Consider the following 24,061-nt stretch of genomic DNA (forward strand, 5'->3'; position numbering starts at 1 on the left):
GCACAATGATGGACTGGAACCGAGTTGGTTGTGATGCCCAGCACGAGTGGCACGGCTGGTATGTGAATGACACCATAGTCTGTCTCATAGAACTCGCGTTTAGTCACAATGGTCGGAACTATGTAACTCCCTCTCACACAAAAGGTAAATTGTTGTAATTTTATTGGGATGTAATGATTCATGAAAGGAGGTGTTATTTCAGCCTGAACCCAGTTATTGTATGGAGATCTGTGTTGAAAAGTTCCTTTCAGAGACAAAACTGAAGTGCTTTTATTATTATTCCTTTCCTTTCCCAGACGTTATGTCTGGTTAAAAATGGAAAGTGATATGGACCTTGACCAAGCATGACTTCCTTTTAACTGTACAGTATATGTTACATTGCATTACTATTATTCATTTAATTACTGCTTAGATTTAAGTATTATTATTATTATTATTATTATTATTATTATTATTATTATTATTATGGATTCAAGGAATTTGTTCTTTAGTAATCAGTCTCTCTAAGAAAAGAGTGTAGATCTTTGAAATGAATAAATAACCAAACAGATCTCATGAGACGATGTTTATGTTCAGTGGATTGTGCAAGGTACACTAAAGATCTGCTGCCACATGCTGACTGTAAGCTGTTCTCAATGTCTTTGCTGGCCATCGAACTGTGAGCTAAATCCATAAGAATCTTAGTCTATATTAACTACGGTCCAATTCTCCTCTCTGTGGAAGCCGGTCCATTGAAGCAGATTTGTTTAAAAGTCTTTAAATTAATGACCATATAGAGTTTGCAGGTTCAAGCTTAAATAGTCCAAAGAAATGTCTCGTAGGCATGCTTAAATATCTGAAAATGTGAAACCATAAGATGGAGAATAAACTTTGTTTATGCTGCCGAGAAGTTGGTTTAAGAACAGAAAATGCCTTTCAATTAAAGATGGTGGTCTCACAACAATCTCTTCTCTCTTAAGCCATAATATGTTCATCCACACTCATTAAGATTACAAGCTAGACTACATCTTTTCACAATGGTTAACATCAAACCAAAGCTCTCTTAGTTCAAGGAATAGAAAGAGTGTCAGCAATAATGCTGTTTCCTTGCAGTTAGTTGCATGCAAGTACACTTCAAATAATATTTGTTCAGCCACGTATCTTTTACTCTCACATGACATGAACCACTACAACTGGAATTGGAAAATTGGAATGCACAGGTACTGAAAGATCATGTAAACCTTGATCCCATGGTCTGCTGGTTGATGGGTGATGAAACAGAATGATGGAGTGATATGATGTGGGGCATTGTTGTTCAACTGTAATGGCATTGTGGGATGTGTCCTTACAGTTCAGGTTGTAGAAGCAAGTGTCATAACACTCGTAATCACTAGTGTTGGAACATGTGATGACTTTTCCTGTGCAAAGATCGAAGGCACTTAGATTAACATTTGTGACTAAGGCAGGTGGTTATTGTTTATTGTGATTCTCTGCAGCACTTTTATCAGAAGTACCAGGAATAGATTCACTCGATGTAAAATGTGGAATGTTTATTATGAAGTCACTCAGTAAATTTGGCACTCGTCATGGCACAGTTTGCTGCTTCACATCAGTGATGATGAGAGCTGGTGCAAAAATGAAGGCATTGTTGCTATGTCTTTCAGCACTGTTGTATCATCCAAGTCTTTGCAAATATTTAGCAATTTTGCACACAGAATGTTTATGGAATTCACAGGCACTTGTTGAGAGATATCAACATTGCCAAAAAGCAGTGAGGTTGTACTGTTTGTGATGGCAGCATTCTCAATGGTCTAATCAATGTGGCAGATTTTCAGATTAAAAGCAAAATTGCAGCACAGTGTGGGAATTCAGGGTCACCACAGGGAGGGATGGGGTACTGGAGGTGAGATAGCAGAATAGTGACACACCACAGAGACACAGTCACCACACTGAGCACAATATAAATAACTTGTGTAATTGTTACAGGCTTACAGAACATATTCTCCACTCAGAGATATTAAGCTGCCACAGATTTATAGAGTCAGTTGATGAATTTTAGCATTTAGTGCAACTGAAGACAATAACTAAGTAGGTGAGTAAAGAAAGTAAGCTGATGGATGGGAGAACAAACTGAAGTGGAAGACTTCATAATGATGATAATGGGGGGACATCAAGGTGTGTAGCCAAGAATATAAGTAGTAGATGGTACTTGGAATCTCTTCAGTGGATTCAAGCAATAAGAAAAAAAAATGAGAAGATGATCTAAAGGTGGGTAGGTGATGTTAACTAAAACAGAGGAGCAACATGGATGCCAATTGTTAAATACCATAGTGCATGGAGATATTTGGATGAAACCATCATCTGGCAGTCGTTGCTGCATAGCTGATGATGACAGAATTTCCACAAAGTAAAACAATGAGTATTTTTGCTTATACCATTCAAGGTACAATGTACAAAAATCAAAACTGAAACTGAATAATATCTTAGTTTTCCATTTCTGTAGGCTGCTTATTTTGATTTGAATTGAAAAATTAGACATTTTCACTTATGTGATATTGTTCTGCACTATTTTTACAAGTGTAAGAATGGAAAATTTTAGACAAATAGAAAACTGCTATGGGAAATTAAAAGATGTTCCTAACAATCTTCTATTTATCATTGTCATAACTTAATACTAAAAAATAGTGTTTTGTAACTATATAAGACGTGTGGGTTTGTTGTATACTCCAGTACTAACTTATAAATGTGAAATGGAGATGACAGTCTTCTGCAATTTTTTTCTCTCTTCTTCACAGGACTTTTGGTGATGTTATCTCTTCTTTTCTTTGCTGATTGTTTCTGCTTTATACCAAAATCATGTCTTGCTGCCATAATCATAGCTGCTGTGATATTTATGGTTGAAGTCAAGGTTGTTGTCCCAATCTGGAAGACAAAGAGTAAGTATTCACATGCTAACATATGGTTAATTTATCTATCAATGCACAGAGGAAGACATACAATTACAATTATAATCATCAATACATGAATTACTTATCTGATTAAAAATGAAATCCAGAGCTTAAATCCATCTGCCGTTATGAATGAAGTGGCGTAAATTTATCAGTACAAAACTAGAAAGATGATGTGTGATGAAACCAGAAGTAATGACTGGAAGATCAAGTTACTGAGAACAAAATATGCACTTTGACTAAATGTTCATTAATTTGCATTGTTCTTGACAACATCAGGGAGTCAGCTTTTGGTTGACACAGTAACTTCCCTGTGTTTAGTCAAGCTAGAGAAGCAGTATTTGACATTAATATGTATGCCTCATATCAAGCTTTAGTATGACCTTAAACTCAATATGAAATCTATTAACAAACAATTTTTTTAGTTTAAAATGTTTGATTTTATATATTGACTATCTAGTAAATCAGAGAAGAAGGTAACAAGCACTGTGAGACAAGGGTGAAAGCTTTTATAAAGAAAAGCAAATCATACTGTGAGACTGTATTATTGGCTCCAAAAATTAATATCCTCATAATAGGACCATTGTACATCCAGTGAATCCTTATTCTTCAATATGCCAAATACAGCTAATGCTGATAATATCCTAGGGTTTTACAGGTTCACAGAATTGTGTTTCAAATTAGTGTACATTGCAGTAAGGTATTTTTCTTTCATTGGAGCTTTGATAATAGTCAGAATTATCATGTGTTAGTAAAAAAGATACAGCATATTAAAATCTGGACATCTTGGGGTAATACACCAATAATAAGTTTAACACATGGTGAGGAAATAGCAAATGGTGCGGAAACTTAGGTGTCTACATTGACAAGAATTTAAACTAGAAAAAACACATTTTGGAACTCCTAAAACAACTTAGTTCAGTCAGATTCTCACTTAGAATCAAAGCAAAGACAGTAAGTAGACATATTTTCATCAGAATAATGAATAGAATGGTATTCTGGGTTAACTCATTATTAAGAAAGAACATCTTCATTGCTCAAAATCGTGTTGTAAGAATTATATATGATGCTCACTCATGTTCATTTTGTAGACATTTGTTTAAGGTGTTGAGCATTCTAACTACTGCTTCACAGTACATGTACTGTTTCATGGAGTTTACTGTAAATAATCTGCTGCTGTCAAAAGGAGCAATGAATTACATAACTGAAATGCCAGAAAGAAAAATGACACCCATTACTCCATTTTAAGGCTGTCTTAGCACAAAAGGGGATACACAATGCTGCAACTAAATCTTTTGATAACTTAGCAGTGATATAAAATGCCTGACAGGAAGCAAAGTAAAATTTGAAAACTGAAAAAGTTTCTCCTTTTTATTCTGTAGATGAGTTTCTATTATTGTATTCTGTAAAAGGTGTCAGGTAGGAATTACTAACTCTCTCTCTCTCTCACTCACACACACACACACACACACACACACACACACACACACACACACACACACCACACACACACACACACACGTGTGTGTGTGTGTATATATATATATATATATATATATATATATATATATATATATAACAAAGATGCTGTAACTTACCAAACAAGAAAGCGATGGTGTGTTGATAGACACAGTAAAAAACACACAAACACACACACAAATTTCAAGCTTTCACAACCCAAGGTTGCTTCATCAGGAAAGAGGGAAGGAGAGGGAAAGACGAAAGGATGTGGGTTTTACTTACCTTAGGGGGAATCTTTGTTATTGTCTCTATCAACATACCAACGCTTTTGTTTGGTAAGTTACAGCATCTTTGTTTTTATATATATTTTTCCCACGTGGAATGTTTCCCTGTTCAGCTCATAGTCATGATTACAAATTTAGTCTGTAATGTGAATGTAAAATGACTTATTCCCTATCATTATGATTTATGATGCAAATGACCCAAGGAACATGAAGCTAAGCAATTAAACAACTAAAAATTTGTGATGTCTACTGACGGGTATATGTCTTTTCCACAACATTTAATAAACTAGGTTTATATCTAATGCATAATTGTGAAATAATGCTGAATAATAAGTGGTTCACTATGCTACATATTAGTTTCTGCAATGTATCTCAGTAAGTTATTATGACTATTGTTTAGTTCCTTATAAATGATAAGCAAAGAATAAATATATTGATTTCCTGATATTCGGTGTCTGTTCTGTTGGACATGTCTGGATGCACCATATCTTCTGAACTTCTGCGGAACTTAGCAAACCCTATGAGCAGTGGGGCTAATACATGGGGGTGCTACTTGTGTGTGACAGGTTGAGAATTTGGGTTGGATGGGAAGCATGTATCATGTGGTAATTATCTATCAGTCCCCTGACAATCTGTTTGTCAATATTACCAAAATATAAAATTTTCCTCAGCTTCTTTTGCATCTGTTCTGAACTGAAGAAGTACTTCTAACTATGTTTCTCCTCACCTCTTTTATTCTCTTTATTCTCTTGCATGACTGGAGTAGCTAGCAGGAGCTGTAACCATTTCTAGCACACTTTTTAATGATATTTTTGCTACCTGATGGGCCCCTTCTGACCACAATTTAATGGCATTGCATGTAATCATACAGTGACACACGTCTGATGATGAAGAACTTTTACTGTACTTGTGGTGACTGAAGACTGTGGTGACATGTGATTTAGTAAAGAGATAGCAACGAGAACTCTTCAAGTGTGCAGACTGGCAGGTACAGTCAACTAATGTGGCCCCTCTTTTGGAACACAAGGATGGATTTGCCCAGTGCTCAGAACATAAATGTGCTTCTGCACTGTTGACACTTTGTTTTGCATGAGCTACACCGCTGATTTTGGTTACTTTGTCAAAACTGTCTAATACTTTTTGAAAAAAAAAATAGTTTCAGAACATAATTTTAAGAGCATAGAAGATATATGTTTTTCCTGGAACCTTTCAGCATACTGATGTCATGTGAAATTTTATCTCTGTCTTTGATCTGTGCTGTTTGATTCTACACTTTCCCATCCTCTGCTATAGTACTGTTGTGCAGTATAAGATCCTTACCAAACAGGATTGATGGGGGACATTCAAATAGTCCTAAGAAGGGCAACTGGTTTTGTATTATCAAGGAAGAGGGGAGAAAGTGTAATAGATATAATAAGTGAGTTGGGGTGGAAGTCAATAAACAAAGGTGTTTTTTTGATTGCCATGAGATCTTTACACAAAAAAATATTAATCACCAACTTTCTCTGCTGGATGTGAAAATTCTTTATGACCATCATAATAAAATGCAAGAAATCAGAGATCATTTGGGAAGATTCAAGTATTCATTTTTCCCACACACTGTTATAGAGTGGAGCAGTAGGGACATAGTCCGATGGTGGTTTGAAGAACCCTGTGCCAGGCATTTAAGTCTGAACTGCAGATTAGTCACGTAGATGTAGTACAGTTATGTTGATTGAGTTTAAGCTGGTAAACAAGTATGTGATGTTTAAAACTGTCAAACACATTTTTATGATCAATAAAGCAGACAATGATATCTGCTTTCTAATAGAACTGGTGTCCGCCCCCGGTAGCTGAGTGGTCAGTGCGACAGAATGTCAAAGTTCAAGGCCCGGGTTCAGTTTCCGGCTGGGTCAGAGATTTTCTCTGCTCAGGGACTGGGTGTTGTGTTGTCCTAATCATCACCATTTCATCCCCATTGATGTGGAAGTCACCGAAGTGGTGCCAAATCGAAAGACTTGCATCCACCGAACAGTCTACCCAACGTGAGGCCCTAGCCACACGACATTTATTTAATAGAACTGGTAGCATCTGGATGGAAAAAAGGCAACTTTTGTTCTGAAACCACCCTTAAGTCAAAGTCTTTTCACTAATGTTTGCCTCTGTTTTTCCAAAGTTTGGAATTATGTAATCATTAAATAATAACAACACAAAAGTGAAAATCTAATTTAAAACAATAATATGTTACTTTAATGAAAATGCTCTACTTTATAGTAGAGCATTTTTGACATTTTTGTTCAATTTTGTACAGCATTTTGGTACCTTGCTTCATGCTCTGTGACCCTACATAATTGTCATCAACCATAATTTCTACTGCCAAGACTGAAATAGAATTGTCCTGACATTATAAATTGTATAAAATAAGAATTTTTCTTTTCATGTTTGCTGCTATGTCTGTCTGTTGGAAGGGACATTGAGCTAGATTTTCACCTTTATGTTACTTAAGAGGAGGAGTGTTTACTATTTCCCTTCTTTCAAGAAATCAGCAACACAAATACAAATAGTAATTTAAGCAGATATTTGGTTATCCTTAAGATGTAATATACAGTGTGAAGAAATATATACAGTATGTTTCCCCTGAAAGAAAACTTTGCTTAATATGCAGCTTGTCCACCCCTTGGGGCTAGCCAGATGATAATGCTACATGATTGTTTCTAGGTTACATAACAGACTCTGTGAAGTAATTATGCTATATTGTATTGCTTTCATTGCCTGATCATAATCTGCAAAATGAAAATGTTCCTTCTTTCCAGAAAATGATCTGATCCCCGGATTTGCAACACTTTTTGCCTGTCTGATACTGCAATTGGAACTGGGAATCCTTGTGGGAATTGGTTTGAATGTAGTGTTCATTCTTTACAATGTTGCACGACCAAAAATAATGATTGAGACAAAGAAAGTAAGTATTTATAGTTCGAAATTTGACTTATCATCATTTCACTTGATAAAACTGACTTAGCAAACGTATTCAGACTAACATAAAACTTAAAATTAAATTTTGAGTTTCCAGAATTAATATCATACATTACAACACCCTTGACACTGACAGCGAAAAATTTCACAAAGGAAAAGACATGTAAGATGATAGGTGAGATTCTAGGTTATTCTAAATAAATGGTCAAAAACATGTATTCAAGTACAATTTGGAATGAAGTACATGCTAATAAACTGAAATGGAGGGATTCAAAAAGAATATGGAGAAAGCTAATCTCTGTCTCGTTACAGTCGGAACACTGAGTATATGACTCAGGAGTGAAATTCCGAAAAAAATTATCAAGACCTGATTCATTTATGAATAAAATTTGCAAAACAGGATACCCAGGTGAACTACTGCACAGACTAAATGCACCCACTGAAAAGATTTCCAACATAGCTGATCGACATGTCCATTCCATTACATGAAGATATAGGACAACGGCCTTACCGCAGTGGTAACGCCAATTCCCATCAGATCACCAAAGCTAAGTGCTGTCAAGCTGGCCTAGCACTTGGACAGGTGACCATCCGGTCTGTTGGTAAGTGGAGTGGACTCACCCTATGTGAGGGAAACTGAGGAGCTACTTGATTGAGAAGTAGTGACTCCAGTCTCAGAAACTGATATATGGCCAGGAGAGCAGACTATATACCCCTCCATCAGGGATCAGGTGATCCCTGTGGGCTGAGGATGGCAAGGTGTCCAGGTGGCCAGTCAGTACCGTTGAGCCTTTATCTCCTGTGTGGGCGGAGTTAAGTGATTTTTTTTTTTTAATAGGGAAAAAAAGGAAATCTTTAGAGATTTTAACTAGGAATGAAAATATAAGTATCAACAAAGAACATAATGTAATGATAAGAACAAAAGTTGTAATAACATTTAACACAGCCAGAAGTCATAGGAAATGAAACAACAGAGGCAGAAGAGGAATGATATGGAAGAAGAAAACACCACAAAAGGAATACAAGCACACAGGTCTTTTAGGCAACTGAAGATTAATGGAACAATAAAGTGGATGGATGTTCAGGCTCTGGGATGCTATAATGAAAGGGAAGGACAGAAAAAGAAAGAAAATATGGTGTAAATGTAGCTCTGGTATGTGATGCAAAGCAAGATTTTATTGTAGATAACATTTGTTCTCCAAAGTTCCAATTCAAATCTATCAGCGTCATTTTATTTCTGGTGAATCTAACATGATCTTACATTTGCATTTACACCTAAACTTTTGTCTATCTGATAATTAACACATTAATATATCACACACAAAAAGTAATAACTCATGTACTTTCTATAAAGACAGTAGCTTTTTTCCATGAATAATTACTTATAGTATATTAACAGGTTAACTAGATTCTCATTAATGATAAACTTCTCATTCATTTCAGACTGCAGAGGGTACTGAGTATCTAGAGCTTACTCCAGATAGGTGTCTTATTTTTCCTTCTGTTGAATATGTATGCAACTTGGTGGTGAAGCACAGCATGAGGAATGATATGCCTGTTGTAATTAATTGTTCACATATATTTGTGTCAGACTACACTGCAGCTAAGGTAATAAATTATTTTATACTTTCATTAGTAAATTTCTGCGAACAAAGAGACAGAGTTCATGGCTTGCATTTTAATTATGCATGATGTGCACTCCACACAGAGTGGGATACTAAATTAAGTCAGTAACCAGCTGAGGGCAAATGTACATAAATCCTCAAATAATCATGGAAATGAGGCATTATATTTGCTTTGGTATCAAGTTTTGGACAGAAATTGTGGGTCACACACTTAGCTTCATACCAGATACTGGTAAATTATTAGGTACTGTTTATCACCAGTCTGTGTACAACAAATTATCCACATTACTGAAGAGTATTATCCTTGCATAAAAACAATACATGTGGAGGTTGCAAATTAGGGAACCACCTCAATTTCTGCAGGTCACATGACAGTACCCAGCACAAATGTGTAATTGAAAAGGAGCGCTGAAGGATGTGTGAGAATAAGTGCTAACCACAATGGGCATCTCCTGCATTCAAAATTAAATTTCAGTTTGTAAATTTACAAGGAGGCAGAGTGGCTGGCCATGTATTAACTCCAGGAGGAAAAATTCTTAGTGTGATTGTCATGTAAAAATGGAATAAATTGTTCTTAACTTTTAAAAATGTTAGTTCCTTTATTACAGAGGAAAGAGGGACAAGTTGGGAAAGGTTGGAATAAAATGGTAGGCAACTCAAGTCCCAGATTGAGAAGAATGTGCCTGGAACTTTAGGTTCCTAGGTTTTTGCATAAGAAATGCACTAACAGTTGTGAGAACTAGGTACTATTTTTTGTAATTTTTAAATATGTCTGGTGGTAACACCTGAAATTTTGCCTTTGACACGGAAGAATTGTCCAACCTGGGGTACTCACAGTTCAGTTGCTGAACACACTCACTGCCGCAACTTAATGAATCTAAGTGCCCCAAGGAACCACAGGCCATTTAAATTCTCCCACTCAGCTCTACTTTCCCTGTACTGTTGAATTGCACCCACCACATTCTCACATACCACAAGCATTTTGGCTGTAGCTCTACTGACAGTCCTCCCTCTCCCAGTAATTACAATTTTGAAAACTTTATTTCCATTGATAGTATTATTTTTTTATTGTTGTAGCTCCTTATTTATTCTATAACTTGTTTAGCATCCCTCTTTTTGTTTTTTCTTCATCCGTTTTCCTTTTAGATCTTAATCACACTATGTATCCACTTCTCATCCTGAGTCTCATTCTGTCCTATCAGATCTGAATTTCAGTTGGCTGGTACAGTGCTTACCATGGAACATCATTAACCTCCTATTCTCTCAGATGCCTCACCCTTTATCAATGTCTCATCCCATCTTCTCAGCAGGTGGGTTCCTCTCCAACTGGGATCAGAGTAACCTGCCAACCTTCCTCACCTCCAAAGCCTATCCCTCCTTCCTCCCTGAGACAGGAAATAACAGATCCAAAGCCTAAGTAACAGTTTTTCTCCATGCAACTGTGTCTATCAGAAATACTGAAATTTTGCCCCCTGAAGGTTAGTGATGCCCAGCCATTCTATTTTCCATACACTCAAAGGAAATCTACTTTTAGAGCGATTTGTTAATCTAAACAAAATTGCAGTTCGCTTTACTTTTGCCATAATGTCAACTATTTATCTTAGTTTCCAAAATACTGCTAATTTTTATGTAATGTCTCACAGAGATTCATTCAAGAAATAACTTGTGCACAGCTATTTGATCAAATATGAACTTCACTATTGTGAACCATATCCATATTACTTGAGTTACTACAGTTTCACCACCACATCAATCACTGGGGACCTTTTCTTTTTTTTTTTTTTTTTTTTTTTTAAACCTAGCTCCACAGCCGTAGTTGCTGAGGCACATGTGTGCAGTAGCATTCAACTTGGAAGTGGCTCATTTGAATCATAGCACTGGTGAAATACTCGGAAGAAGTAATTGGCTGGCAAAATTCCAGAGAATTTCAGGTACTGCCGACAGGCACATTTAAAATTTGAAAAAATGCCTAGCTTTCACAATTGTTAGTTCCTTCCCCAGGGCAGAATCCAGTAACTTCAGGTTTCAGGTGCCTCTTCTCAACCTCATCATAAACCTCTGGAACGATTTCAATCAAATGTGGTATACATATTAATTACAGTCTGGGAATAAGTACTGTAGGGGTAAGAACCACTAGTCTCCTGTTCAGGTGAGTTTGATAATGTGGACAGAGAGTGGAGGACAAGCAGACAGACACACAGTGAGGGGGGAGGAGGAGAAAAGCACAGATAGGAGGACAAGGAGATGGACAGAGATATGACAGGGAGAAATGGACAGTGAGAGGGGAAAGGAGATGCACAGAGAAAGAGAACAGGAGGGGGTGGACAGACACGGGGGGAGGAAGAGACAGGCAGAGAGATGTGGTAGGAGGAGATGAACATGCGCAGGGGAGGAGGAAATGAACAGAGAAAGGGAAGAGTAGGAGATGAACAGAGAGAGGGGAGAGGAGGAGATGGCCACAGGAATGTAAAGGGGGGAGATTAACAAGGAGAGGGGGAGGAGGACATTGACAAAGAGATGGGAGGAAGAGATTGACAAAGAGAGTAAGAGAAGATGGAATAAGATGGGAAAGATGGATGTGGATAGAGAGTGAAAAAGCAGATGGACAGAAGGGGCAGTGAGGAGGGGGGGGGGGGGGGAGGGGAGAGCAGATTGACAGAGAGAGGAGGCAGGAGGAGATGGATAGAGAGAGGGGTAGGAGGAGATTAACAGAGAGTGGGTGGTGGAGGAGGTGGACAGACAGAGGTGGAAGAAGGAGGTGGATTAATAGGAGACAGGAATAAATACATACCCAGGTAATGCCGGGTACTAAGCTAACCATTGCCCACCCGGCTAGCCGTGCTGTCTAATGTGCTGCTTCTCGAGCAGGAAGGCGTGCCAGTCCCCGACAAAAATCTGCCCAGCGGATTCGTGTCAAGGTCTGGTGTGCCGGCCAGGCTGTGGATACTTGTTAAGGCAGTTTTCCATCTGCCTCGGTGAATTCTGGCTGGTTCCCCTTATTCCGTCTCATTTGCACTATATTGGCAATTTCTGCACATACACTGTCTCCACGTAAGCATACACCATAATTACTCTACCATGCAAACATTTGGGGTTACACTCGTCTGGTAAGAGATGATCCCAGGAGGATCCACTGGGGGCTGAACTGTACAATAATCGTGGATTCGGTGTGGGGCGGCGGTGGGCTGGGTTGACTGCTGTGGCCTGTTGTGGGGTTGTGAACCACTGAGGGCTACAGCAGGATGAAGACTCTCCATTGTTTCTAGGTGCCCAATTCAATACACAATACACAATACACAAGGTAGTCTTTAATAAAACTTGTTTGAGTGTGTGCCTCTCTAGCTATGTTGTTATACACACCACTGTTTTGGTTGTTGTTGCAAGTGCCATTCATCATGACGATGTATTGGGCCAGTACAATATAAATATCTCATTTACTAACATTTCATGCTAAATCTAGTGTTGGTTGTTAATGAACTCTATTTTTGATTCTACGGGAGGAGTGAGAGGTGCGGTCAACTCCGCTTTACTGAGAGTCATGGACTAGTATTGATGGACGTGGAGCATTTGAGTACAGAGACTAAGTACTGTATTACTACCAAAGTACTTGTTGGTGATTGAGGCTACACAATGTTTCCTGCCATCCCCAGTGAAGCAGCCTCATGAATGCTAGTAATAATGATCAACCCTGACTTTTCATTCCTACCTTCCAATGGAAAATTAGGCTTGCTAACATTTTTTAGCAATTGATATTATGAACACAATGAAATATCAGATCTGGATGTGGCAGTGGATCAATAGTAAACACACCAACCTAACAAAAGTCACAGGCATGGCCAGTGGCCTTGCTGCAGTGGCAACACCTGTTCCACACAAGAAAAGAGAGACAAGTTATCTATTCTGATGTGTTCCATATTGATGAGGATCTCCTTACTATGTGAACATGGAAAAACAGTGTATTTAATCATGATTTTTGTATGTAATCATGCTCTATAAATACATTGTTGTAGCCTAATGTGATAACATAGTATACCAGTGACCTAACCTCAGGAAGCAAAAGAAAAAAAAGTATTATTATTAATTACTTACAGGTGGTTGACCGCCTTACACATGAGTTCAGTAAAAGACAACAGCCACTCTTCTTCTATAAACTAAAGCCAAGCATAGTGAAAATGTTCCAAGGACTACATCCAACAGAATTTGTCGATTATGAAGATGAGAATGAACTGGAGAGTCTTATCAGAGGTAAGATCTACTTCCATTACTGTTTGTAACATTTTCAGTTCAGTAACTGTTTGTCTCTGATTAACAGCATTCCACACATGTATTTGAACAGGATGTTAAGCACACAAAATTGTTTACTCTAGTTGCTACACTTTAAACATGGTTTCCATTCCAGTACTTGGGAGGCTGACATGCAGTGGTTTCCCACTGGGTGAGGGGAACAACAATTCCCTACACAAGTCCTAACTGCTGAGGGGCCAGTTTTCTTTTTTTAATATTTTCATGTTGTGTGTCTTTAACTGTTGTATTTGATTTATTGGAGGTCTGAAATATTTTTAGTGTCAGCAACTATGAGAAAGCTCAAATCTGAGAATTAGTTTATGCCTTGTTTCACAGTTCACAAAAAGTACACGGCTTCATGAAATAGTATTTCTGAAATCAGTTTTGTTAGTACTGGATGACTACCATGAAGAAGCTTACTAGAATCATCATGAACTTTAAAATGGTGGTTCCTCAAGTGAAAATGATTAAAGATAAATCAGTATAGTGCTTTGAGAACTGAAATTAGCAAAATGTGCACTGTAACTGAAGACATATTTATATTAGTGCCAGTACAATATGTAACAACTGGTGTTCAACACAACAGAAGCAAGGGCAAAAGATGTTATTTGGTGGCAGCATGTATGAAGCTGAAAACCAATCAATAAATTTACTTTCTTCTGTAATGCCTAAGTACAAAATGGTCTGTAATTACAACAGTGACAAAATCAGTAGATAAACCAAACGTGTTATGAACCTAGTTTTCCAAAAAAGAAAGATGCAAAGTATTTTCTTTGAATTGATTTGCCAAATTAACACTAAAGATTTGTATGACTCCTTATGTTAATTTGGGACTGGTTCATTATTAGTGAAACAGTGGTGTAACACTCAAAGTACATGGAGCAAAAGTTTCAATGGTACAAGCAGATGCTAGATGCTTCTCCCAACTGTTTTGTTGAAACTGCACATGCTGTCAGAGTTCCAATGTGACTGGTTTGGAAAGCCAATTACAAGATGCTGAAACCTCTCACAAACCAACATCAACCCATTGTGCTGGAAATGATGAATGAATGCTGGTTTTAGAATTTTAGGTAACCTATAAGAGCAATCTGCATAATTTTGCAGAAGTAAGGGCAGCAATGAACTGCATGTTATGAAGTTAATGAAACAGTATACACAGATACTGTACTATCAAACTGTTGCTGTCATAACTGCAACAATTAACAGTTTATAAAAATGTTACAATAAGTTTTTATCAGTACCTTGTCAAGCATTCTTGCTGGAAGTTGTCTATAATTCTACTAACTGCAAGGCTTGGTTCATGTATTATGAAATGAATGAAATATCAACATATAAGTCTGCCCTGATAGCTGAGTGATCATCACAACAAAATGCCATGCAAAGGGGTCCAGTTTCAATTCCTGGCTGGGTCAGAGATTTTCTCCACTCAGGGACTGGGTGTTGTGTTGTCCTCATCATCATCATATCATCCCCACTGACGCGCAAGTCGCCTAATGGCGTCAACTCAAAAGACTTGCGCCAGGTGACCGTCTACCCAACGGGAGACCCTAGCCTCACAACATTTCATTTAATTTCAGATCTGAATGTGGTACTGATCCACTGTAATGAAGTCCATTTAGAAAAGAGATATAAACGTTGGTGAATATGATACAAAGTGGTTGTGCACTCAAAAAAGTTGTCACAAAAACCAGAGTTCTAATTATCAGTTTCTAAAAATAATGTTGCATTATGTGACTGAGTAAAGCCCACACAATAAAAAGGAGATAAGTTATCTAGAAAGATCTGCATTCTGACATGTTCCACATAAATGATGCTCTCCTTACTATGTGAACATGGAAAAACAATGTATATAATCACATTTTTTCTTTAATTTTTTGTTATAGATAATCTGTCAAGTCTCAAGTTGCACAACGTGTACTTGCAGGCACGTGGATGTGCCCCATGCACATGCACACACACAAGTGTGTGCTCGCACCTGTGCTCACATATGTTTCCCTCATTATATTAATTTCTTACGTTTACTTTTTCATCAGTGATTGTAGTAGTAGTATATATTTTTCAGAAAGCTGTCAGGAAGTGCCACTTTATTGCAAATGTGTATATGTCCCCCCCATTTCACCTACAATGTGTCACGTAAAATAGAAACCAAGGGTAAAATATTTATATTTTGTTACAATATTATGAAAAGGAAAGTTGCTACTCACCATATAGTAGAGGCGCTGAGTCACACTCTCATACAAATGCAACTCTCACACACATGACTGCAGTCTCAAGCAACTGATGCCACACTTTGAGCAGTAGCACCAGTGCATGATGGGAGTGGTGACTGGGTGGGGGTAAGGAGGACGCTGGGGTGGGGAGGGGGGTAGCAGAAAAGGAGATAAGTAAAAAGACTGGGTGTGATGGTGGAATGAGGGCTGTGTAGTGCTGGAATGGGAAACAAGGAAGAGGCTGAATGGGCGAGGACAATGACTAACAAAGGTTGAGGCCAGGAGGGTTACAGGAATGTAGGATGTATTGCAGGGAAAGTTCCCACCTGCGCAATTCGGAAAAGCTGGTGTTGGTGGGAAGGATCCATATGGCACAGGCTGTGAAGCAGTCATTCAAATGAAGAATGTCATGTTTGGTAGCATGCTCAGTAACAGGGTGGCCCACTTGTTTCTTGGCCACAGTTTGTCAGTGGCAATTCATGCAGGCAGACATCTTGTTGGTTGTCATGCCCACAAAGAATGCAGCTCAGTGGTTGCAGCTTAGATTGTAGATCACACAACTGGTTTCACAGGTACCCTGCCTTTGATGGGACAGGTGATGTTTGTGGCTGGACTGGAGTAGGTGGTGGTTGGAAGATGTATAGGACAGGTCTTGCATCTAGGTTTATTACAGGGGATGAGGCATGAGGTAAGGGGTTGGGAGCAGGGGTGGTGCACGGATGGATGAGTATATTGTCTATGTTCAGTGAACGGCAGAATACCACTGTGGGAGGGTTGGGAAGGATTTTAGGAAGGGCATTTCTCATTTCACAGCATGACAAGGGGTAGTTGAAACCCTGGTGGAGAATGTAATTCAGGTACTCCAGTCCTGGGTGGCACTGAGTTACGAGGGGAAAGCTCCTCTGTGGCCGGATGTTGGGACTTTGGGAGGTGGTGGAAGTCTGAAAGATAAGGCACAACAGATTTGTTTTAGTACAAGGTTGTGAGGATAACTATGGTCTGTGAAGGCTTCAGTGCGACAGTTGGTAACATTTTGAGACGAGCCACTTGTCACTGCAGATGCTATGACCACAGCTGGGACTTCTTGGTATGGAATGGGTGGCAGCTGTTTAAGTGGAGGTGTTGCTGGCAGTTAGTAGGTTCGATATGGACAGAAGTACTGATATAGCCATCTTTGAGATGGAGGTCAACATCTAGGAAGGTGGCATGTAGGGTTGACTAGGACCAGATGAAGCAAATGGGGGAGAAGTTGTTGAGGTTCTGGAGGAATGTGGACAGGGTGTCCTCACCCTCAATCCAGATTGCAAAGATGTCATCAATGAATCTGAACCAGATGAGGGGTTAGGATTCTGGGTGTTTAGGAAGGATTCCTCTAGATGGCCCATGAATAGATTGGCATAGGACGGTGCCATGTGGGTGCCCATTGCTGTACCATGGATTTATTTGTAGGTAATGCCTTCAAAGGAGAAGTAATTGTGAGTGAGTAAATAGTTGGTCATGGTGACTAGGAAGGAGGTTGTTGGTTTGGAAATTATCAGACATTGGGAAAGGAAGTGTTCAGTAGTGGTAAGGCCATGGGCATTAGGGATGTTAGTGTAAAGGGAGGCGGCATCAACAGTGTGGAGCAGGGCACTATGTGGTAAAGAGAAAGAAACTGTGGAGAGTCAATGAAGGAAATTGTTAGTATCTCTTTTTTTTTTCGAGAGGAAAGATTCTGGGTAAAGGTTCAAGGTGTTGGTCTACAAGAGGACAGTAATTGCCCACAATTGGGCATCCTGGGTGGTTAGGAGACATGTAGAAGGTAGGAGTGAGGGGAGTGGTAGGGGTGAACAGAGAGACAGAGTCTTGGGAGAGGTTCTGCGATGGGCCTAATGATTTGAGGAGTGACTGGAGATACTGCTGGATTTCTGAAATGGGGTCACTGTGGTATCATTAGCCATTGTTGTCACCCATCCAGCCCCTTCCCTGTTCCCATTCCAGCACTTCACAGCCCTCATTCCACCATTGCACCCAGTCTTTTTACATCTCTCCATTTCTGCTATCCTCCCCCCACCCATGCCCACCTCTACCTGCTCTCCGTCTAACCTCCTGTCTGCCCATAACTGCCCTACATCCTCTCTCCACCTCAACCCTGTGCGCTCCCCTGCCATCCCTACCCTAATATCCCTTCTCCTACCCACCCCAGCCCCCTCCTTACCCCCACCCAGTCACAACTCCCTTCATGCACTGCTGCTGCTGTTTGCAGTGTGGCATCAGTTGCCTGAAACTGCAGTCATGTGTGTGTGAGTTGCATTTTCGTGTGTATGTGTGGGTGTCTGTCATTGGTTTTGGGTGGAGGCCTTACTGGCTGAAAGCTTCATTTGTGACAGTCTCTTTGTTGTGCCTATCTGTGACTCAGCATCTCTGCTATATGGTGAGTAGCAACTTTCCTTTTCATAATATTGTTTCATTCCATCTTGGATTTTCCACTGTTATATTTCGTTAGGACTTTGCTTTCAAGAAATTGTGTGCTATATGCTGCCTGCTTTGCTGATTGCAATAAGTACAAGATCTGTTCAAAAAGTTCCGGAACATTTATAAATTGGCACCAATGGTGTGCTGGAGCAAAATATGGCTAGCAACCCTGCACATGCCTTTTGTTTAATGTGTAACTGCCAGAAGTTTCAGTGTTGTATGTCTGTTAGTTATTATTCTGTGCTGTATTGAATAGAGCACTGTGTTGCACAGTTTGCGAATTTTGAGGTCACAGAGTTAGAGGAGCAATCATCTCCATTAAATTTTGCATGAAATTCAAGAAAACCTTTACAGAGACACAGTAAAGGATGCAGGAAGTCTATAGTTATGAGTGCTTAAGCCATACTCAGTGTTATGACTAGTTCAATGGTTTAAAAACTAGCTGCACAGAAGTTAAAGATGATCTTTGTTCAGAACACCCTTCGACGACTACTTCCGACACTCATGTCATGAATGTCAACGAACTCGTGCCTGACAATTGAACACTGTCTGTCCTAGGGAATACAGAAGAATGTAACATTATAGTTGTTTCATGCTGTGAAATCCTTGCACAGCATCTTGGAGTGCGTCCATGTTGCCACCAAGGTTGTCCCATGGCGCATGAGTCAAGACCAGAAAGACGTTCTCCTTGCAGGCTGTGAAGAGCTTTTGGATGGTGTGAAAGGGAACAAGATGTTCCTTAAGAGAATCATAACTGATGATACAATGTGTGTCTACAGTTATGATGTCAAGACCAAGGTTCAATCTTCGCAATGGGTCAGTAAAGGTTCTCCGAGACCAAACAAAGCAAATCAGGTGAGGTCAAATGTCAAAGCCATGCTAACAGTTTTCTTTCACTTTGAAGTATTAGTTCATCATGAATTCATGGCACAGGGACGAACTGTTAATTGGTTGTGCTATCAGGATATGCTGTAATGCCTGTGAAAAATGTGAGAAGTAAATGACCTGAAATGTGGTTAAACAGTTTATGGCTCTTACATTACGATGATGCACCTGCACATTCATCCCTGTTCGTGTATGATTATTGCACAAAAAATGAAATCATTGTGCTGTCTCATCCTCCATACACTCCAGACCTTGCCCCTGAAGATGGTTTTTCAGTTCCAAATTTGAAAACCCAATTGAAAGGATGAAGATTTGCAATGACAGGTGAGATGGAAATAAACTTCACCAATGGTGCTTCAGTTGATCACCAAGAGACATACCAGGACTACTTTTGGAAGTAGGAATAATGTTGGGAGCAGTGCATCATTCGTGGAGGGGAATTTTTCAAGGCAGGCCATGCACAATAAGTAAAAGGTAAGCATAGAAAAATTCTGTGGACAAAGTTTGGGAATTTTTTGAACAGACCTCATATGTTGTTGTAGCCTAATATGAAGATTTAATCTCAGGAGGAAAGAAACTTGAGTTATTAATTACTTACAGGCGATTCCTTACACATGACTTCAGTGAAAGACAACAGCCACCTTTCTTCTGTAAATTAAAGCCAAGCATAGTGAAGATGTTCTAAGGACTACATCAAACAGAATTTGTTGTTTATCATGATGAGAGTCTTATCACAGGTAAGATCTACTTCCATTACTATTTGTAATGTTTTCAGTTCTGTAACTGCCTCTGATTAACAACATTTCACACATGCATCTGAACAGGATGTAAAGCACATGCATATGTTTACTCTAGTTTGCTGTACTTTACCTGTGGTTTTCTTTCCAGTAATTGGAAGGTTGACTTTCAAAGGTTTCCCACTGGGAGATGGGTGTAACAGTTCCCTAAACTGGGCTAATGTACTTATTGATCAGGAGCCAGTTCTTTTTTTTTCTAAAAAATATTTTCATGTTGTGTGTTTTTAATTGTTATAATTGATTTATTGGAGGTTTGAAATATTTCCTGTGTCAGCAAGTATGAAAAATCTCAAATATGCAAATTAATTTAAGTTTTGTTTTACAGCTCACAAAAAGTACATGGCTGCACAAAATGGTATTTCTGATCTCAGTTTTGTAACTGGATGACTACCATGGAGAAGCTTATGAGAATCCTCATGAACTTGAAAATGGTGGTTCCTCAAGTGCAAATGATTAAATATGAATCAGTATAATGCTTTGAGAAAAGAGACTGACAAAATGTGTGCTGTAACTGAAGACATATTTATATTACTGATAGTACAATACATGACAACTGGTTTTCAACACAGCTGAAGCAAGGACAAAAGATGTTATTAGGTGGTAGTATGTACAAAGCTGAAAACCAGTCAATAAATTTTCAATAAATTTACTTTCTTCTGAAAAGCTGAAGTACAAAAACTGTCTTTAATTGCAATAGTAATACAATCAGTAGATAAATCAAATTTATTATGCACCTTATTTTCTGAAAAAGAAAGCTGTGACGCATTTGCTTTGACCTGATTTGTCAAAACAACACTGAAGATTTTTATGACTCCTTATGCTAACTTTATGCTAATTTGGGACTGGTTCAGTATTAATGAAACAGTGATGTAATACTCAAAGTACACGGAGCAAAAGTCTCAATGATACAAGCAAATGCTAGATGTTTCTCAAAACTTGTGGCTAAAACTGCATGTGCTCTCCAAGTTCCATTATAACTAGCTTGAACTGGTGACTTATTTTATTAACAGTATAGTATCATGTTGAATACTTGGGTCTCTGCCAGTTATTGTGTCTTTGCGGCATGATATTTCAACTTTATGGCTTGCAGTCTTCTTCAGGTTTTGTCTGCTACTCACAGCAGTAGCAGATGGCACCTGAAGAAGACTGCGAGTCACGCAGTTGAAATATTGTGCAGGAAAGACTTGAATAACTAGCAGAAACCCAATTATTCAACATGAGAGGAAAGCCTGAAGAATAAAAGTATAATGTTTTTATCCGTGTAGCCAGGTTTACTACAGAAAACATAAAATGAATATTTTTTCCCTTTCTCCTGGAAATGTAGTCCTATTATTAACTGGTATTCAAATTTATGATAATGAATGGGCTATAAAGTTTTGGATAAATAATCTAATGATTTCACTACACTGCATTGTTGATTATTTCAGTTGCTTGTCTCTCAACTAACAGTGTATAATGTATTTCAAATTGATTATTCTTGCAATGTCATATTACAGTGTTAAAAACAACTCTCTGTAAAATGTTTCTCATTTTAAGAAGGTGGCTTATCATCTTGGACTGGAGAAAAGGAAGATTGCCGCTTCAGGAGGGAAAGAGAATTAATATGCTCTGTACACTTGTAATGATTACAAGAGTTATGTACAGGGCGATTATAATAAAAGTTAAACTTTGAAACTGTTGTACAATTAACACCACTAGTAATTTTTTGTAATTGATTTGTGTTAAACATGCTATTACATGCATAGGAATTGATAGTACAATACAACAGTATACAATCTAAATTTACTATATAATAGGAACTTAAGAAAGTAGTCGAAATTATTTGACATAATAATACTTTAGATTTTAGTTTCTACAGTAGGCTATAGATGCACTGCTCAGTGAGCTACAGTTTTAGATGTTTTTTGGATGTCTCTCCAGTTATTACCTTCAATTCATTTGGCAGTGCATTGAAGTATTTTGCTCCATTATTGTATGGACTGTTTGCTGTTTTTTTAGTCTTCAGTTTATCGTATGGAAATTTTGTACTTGTCTAGTATTGTGATCATGAATTTCTGCATTACAACATGTATATTTCTTATCTTCTACTGTTAATGCTATTGTTTCAGTCATATATATAGAATAGTTAGTCAGAATTTTAAAATCTGTAAACAATCCCTTACTTGAAGTTCTAGCACCTTTTTTGCCTAATATTCTCAAGGCCCTTTCCTGGAGTTTAAATACTCAATCTACATGAGTTTTGGAAGCCCCGCCCCACAATGAAAGACCATATGCTGGAAAGGGATATATTAAACCAAAATACATCATCCTCATTATTTGGGTATTGATGTATGGAGCTATTCTTCTTAAAACATGTAGGCTAGATGATAGCCTTGCACATACATTGTCAATTTGTTGTGTCCATAGTAGTTTGCTATCTATGCATATACCTAGGAATTTACACTTACTGCAGATTTCCCCTAAAATATTACTGTCTTGAAAATCAATACAAGTTTGCAAATCAGCAACATTGAAGGGGATTATTTTTTGTAAGTTGACTTTTAGATTGTCATTTTCAAACTTTTCCTTTCCAATATCTATAAATCTTTTTACCTCTGTATTAAAATTAAGAATACCATTTCCCCAACAAAGGCCTGAAGTGTCATCTGCATACATTGTAATGAAGGTATAATATTTTTCTATCTTTGGGAAGTCATTAACATTACATATAAAAAAGGAAGAGACCAATTATCAATCCCTGAGGCACACCAAATTTAATATTCCTGACCCTTGATGTATAACTTTTTAATGTATTCCATTATTGTGTCAGATTGAGGTATACTGTCTCTATTTTTTAAATGTGATGTGATCAGGTGCAATAGTTTTCCACTTATGCCATCTCTGGCAAGTTTTGACAGAAGTACCTTATGATCAACCCTATCAAAAGCCTTTGATAAGTCTAGTAAAACTCCAGCTACTTGCATGCTTTCATCAATTTTGTCAAGAATTTTCAGTATAAACTGAAGTGTTGCAGTCATGGTGCTATGACCACTTCTGAAGCCATGCTGAAAATCTCCCAAGATGTTGTGCCTATTTTAATGCTGTAACATGTATTTCAGAATTACTATTACAATTAACTTGCTAAAAATGGAAGTTAAAGCGAGTGGTCTGTAATTTTCTACTAGTTGTTTGTCATTTTTCTTGTAAAGAGGTTTAACAATGGTTAGTTTAGTATGTCAGGGAACACTCCTTCTTTTAAGACACTATTTACTAGCTGCACCAAAGAATATGCTAGATTATTTTCACACTGTTTAAGTAAAAATGGAGAAATTTCATCCCAGCCAGCGGATTTTTTTTGTTTTTACATTCTCTGATGAGATACAAAATATCCTTGATTTCAAGTTCATGGAGTTGATTAGGTTCAGATCTGTCTTCAGCAAGACTTCTAACAGGTACTTTATCTGTGGTAGAAAAGTCAGATTCTATGATATCTATGAAATAGTCATTAAAAATGTTACTGATCTCCTGAGGATAGGTGACATTGTTAATAGATATCTGTATGTTGATGTTACCTTTTAGTTTTGTTTTATTGTCTCTTATTTCATTTACCATTGACCAACAGGTCTTCAAGATACAACCTGACTTTTGTAGAGTTAATCTTTTCAGCCTTCAATCTTTTGACTTGTTTGCGAAACTGGTACTTATATTGTTTGTATTTATCCCTGTGCTCATTGTTTTTTATCTATTTTTGTATCAAATTCATTTCTTCCATTTTTTCTTTCAGTTCTTTGGTAGAATTATCTAATTCAATGGGCCTTGACTGTCTTGCCTTATTCTTATTAATATTTATCTTTCTGATGCAAATGGTATTATTTACATGAAAATGTAATGCACCCAGGAAGCATCCCATTTATTGTTCACTCCTTCGGCTTGAAATACTAGATGCAAGATTCATGACCAAGGCTCTCACTCAGTCTGGCAATGTTGATAACAGAGAGATTTCTTTTGTATTCATAAATTATCTTTGGTTTTATAGAAGGATCTCCCTTTAGCACTAATAGTTGACCTAGATGGTCAGAGATGAGACCATTTACAACAGCAGCTGTGCCAATATTTTCACAATTAGTAATAACATGATCTATAGAGCTTATACTAGTTGGAATGATTCTAGTGGGTATGTCTCCCACCAGATCTTTTGCCCCA

At 38.0% G+C, this 24,061-nt stretch overlaps 1 protein-coding gene across 1 annotated transcript in view; it reads left to right on the forward strand.

The window, feature by feature from the left end:
* LOC124775337 (sodium-independent sulfate anion transporter-like) overlaps window positions 1–24,061 on the forward strand; it is a 102,896-nt gene that overhangs the window by 37,035 nt on the left and 41,800 nt on the right. Inside the window, exons 7-10 of the mRNA XM_047250169.1 lie at window positions 2,775–2,915; window positions 7,465–7,610; window positions 9,068–9,232; window positions 13,341–13,494. Of these exons, the coding sequence (XP_047106125.1) occupies window positions 2,775–2,915; window positions 7,465–7,610; window positions 9,068–9,232; window positions 13,341–13,494 (606 nt within the window). The remainder of the gene's footprint in view (window positions 1–2,774; window positions 2,916–7,464; window positions 7,611–9,067; window positions 9,233–13,340; window positions 13,495–24,061) is intronic.

This window comes from Schistocerca piceifrons, chromosome 2 (assembly GCF_021461385.2).
Source record: "Schistocerca piceifrons isolate TAMUIC-IGC-003096 chromosome 2, iqSchPice1.1, whole genome shotgun sequence".
Taxonomy (NCBI): domain Eukaryota; kingdom Metazoa; phylum Arthropoda; class Insecta; order Orthoptera; family Acrididae; genus Schistocerca; species Schistocerca piceifrons.